Below are 1,295 nucleotides of genomic sequence, written 5' to 3'. Positions count from 1 at the left end.
AATAGCAGTCGTCACTTGTTGCGTGTAAGCAAATTTTCGAACCCAGCATGACCAACAAAAAGGGACGAGCTTAAATAAGGGAGTAATCACAAGTAACAGTTGTGCAGGGGCCGTGATTAGCAGGTAGAACACATTAGGAACCATGGAGACGAAGCAAACAGGAAATCAGGAGTAATTACGGAGAGAATATACACAAAAAGGACGAAACAACAACCTGTGAAGATCCGAGTAGCGGATCGCAACACTCTCGTCCTTTTTGGCTTGCTAAGTCCCGTTTTAGCTTTCAGCCGCTCGACACATGCCGTTTGGACTTTTACTCAGTGCTATGTGTCAGCCTAGCTCCCCGTGCGTTCGGCACGCCTTTCGTTTGTCTTTTTGTACCAGTGTTATTTTATTTTTTGTACAGTATATTAAAATCAGCTTCTTCCCTGCAATCCTGCCTGTCTGGTCCCACTGCATCTGGGGGTGACATCTCCGCTCATCACGATGCGCTTCCAACGTGACACTTACACTTGTATTTTTAATATAGTACAAATTACTTTTAACGGCACTCTTTCATCCATGATCCCGCACCCCTGGTGCAGGAAATGGATGACAAAGTTGTCAGTCCAGAGAAAGCAGAAGAAGCCAAGATAAAGGTCATGCATCCCAATCTTGGAGCTAGACCGGGAGGTTCAGATTTTCTGAGAAAACGACTTCAGAAAGGGCTAAAGTATTTTGATTCTGGCGATTACAACATGGCCAAGGCCAAAATGAAGGATAAACACTTGCCATCAGCCCCAACAGAGAAGGCTCAGATCACAGGTGGTCACATCCCGACACCTCAGGACCTGCCTCAGAGAAAGACCTCTATTGCGACAAGCAAACTGGCTGAGAGATGAGTCTTTTTGTAGCTTTATAATGGCTCGGTATAGCTCATTTGGTAGAGTGGCCGTGCCAGCAACTTGAGGGTTCCAGGTTCGATTCCCGGTTTGGCCATCCTAGTCACTGCCGTTGTGTCCTTGGGCAAGACACTTTACCCACCTGCTCCCAGTGCCACCCACACTGGTTTAAATGGAACTTCGATATTGGGTTTCACTATGTGAAGCGCTTTGAGTCACTAGAGAAAAGCGCTATATAAATATAATTCACTTACTTCGCTAGTATTCATGTTTTTCGATCATTTAGCCATTTTTTACTGTTTGGAAATGCTTAATTCAGGCTAAACATGTGTAGAATATGCTTTAAAAAATCTGCGATCGAATAAAAGTGCAATCTTTAAAGCGTGATGTGGTGAGGAACAACTTTATATACAA

At 44.2% G+C, this 1,295-nt stretch overlaps 1 protein-coding gene across 1 annotated transcript; it reads left to right on the top strand.

Moving 5' to 3' along the window:
- Positions 1–553: 553 nt before the first annotated feature.
- On the top strand, positions 554–881 carry LOC133561291 (cAMP-regulated phosphoprotein 19-like). The gene has a single exon (XM_061914656.1). The coding sequence runs from the start codon at positions 588–590 to the stop codon at positions 879–881; it is 294 nt and encodes a 97-aa protein (XP_061770640.1). The 5' UTR covers positions 554–587.
- Positions 882–1,295: the final 414 nt, after the last annotated feature.

Source organism: Nerophis ophidion, linkage group LG10 (assembly GCF_033978795.1).
Source record: "Nerophis ophidion isolate RoL-2023_Sa linkage group LG10, RoL_Noph_v1.0, whole genome shotgun sequence".
Classification (NCBI taxonomy): Eukaryota; Metazoa; Chordata; class Actinopteri; order Syngnathiformes; family Syngnathidae; genus Nerophis; species Nerophis ophidion.
Note: the sequence above shows the minus strand (reverse complement) of the source record. Positions and strands in the feature narration are given on the sequence as shown.

What these genes read in the sequence shown, in the direction of transcription:
- LOC133561291 (XM_061914656.1), top strand. Translation starts at nt 588, where the DNA reads ATGGATGACAAAGTTGTCAGTCCAGAGAAAGCAGAAGAAGCCAAGATA.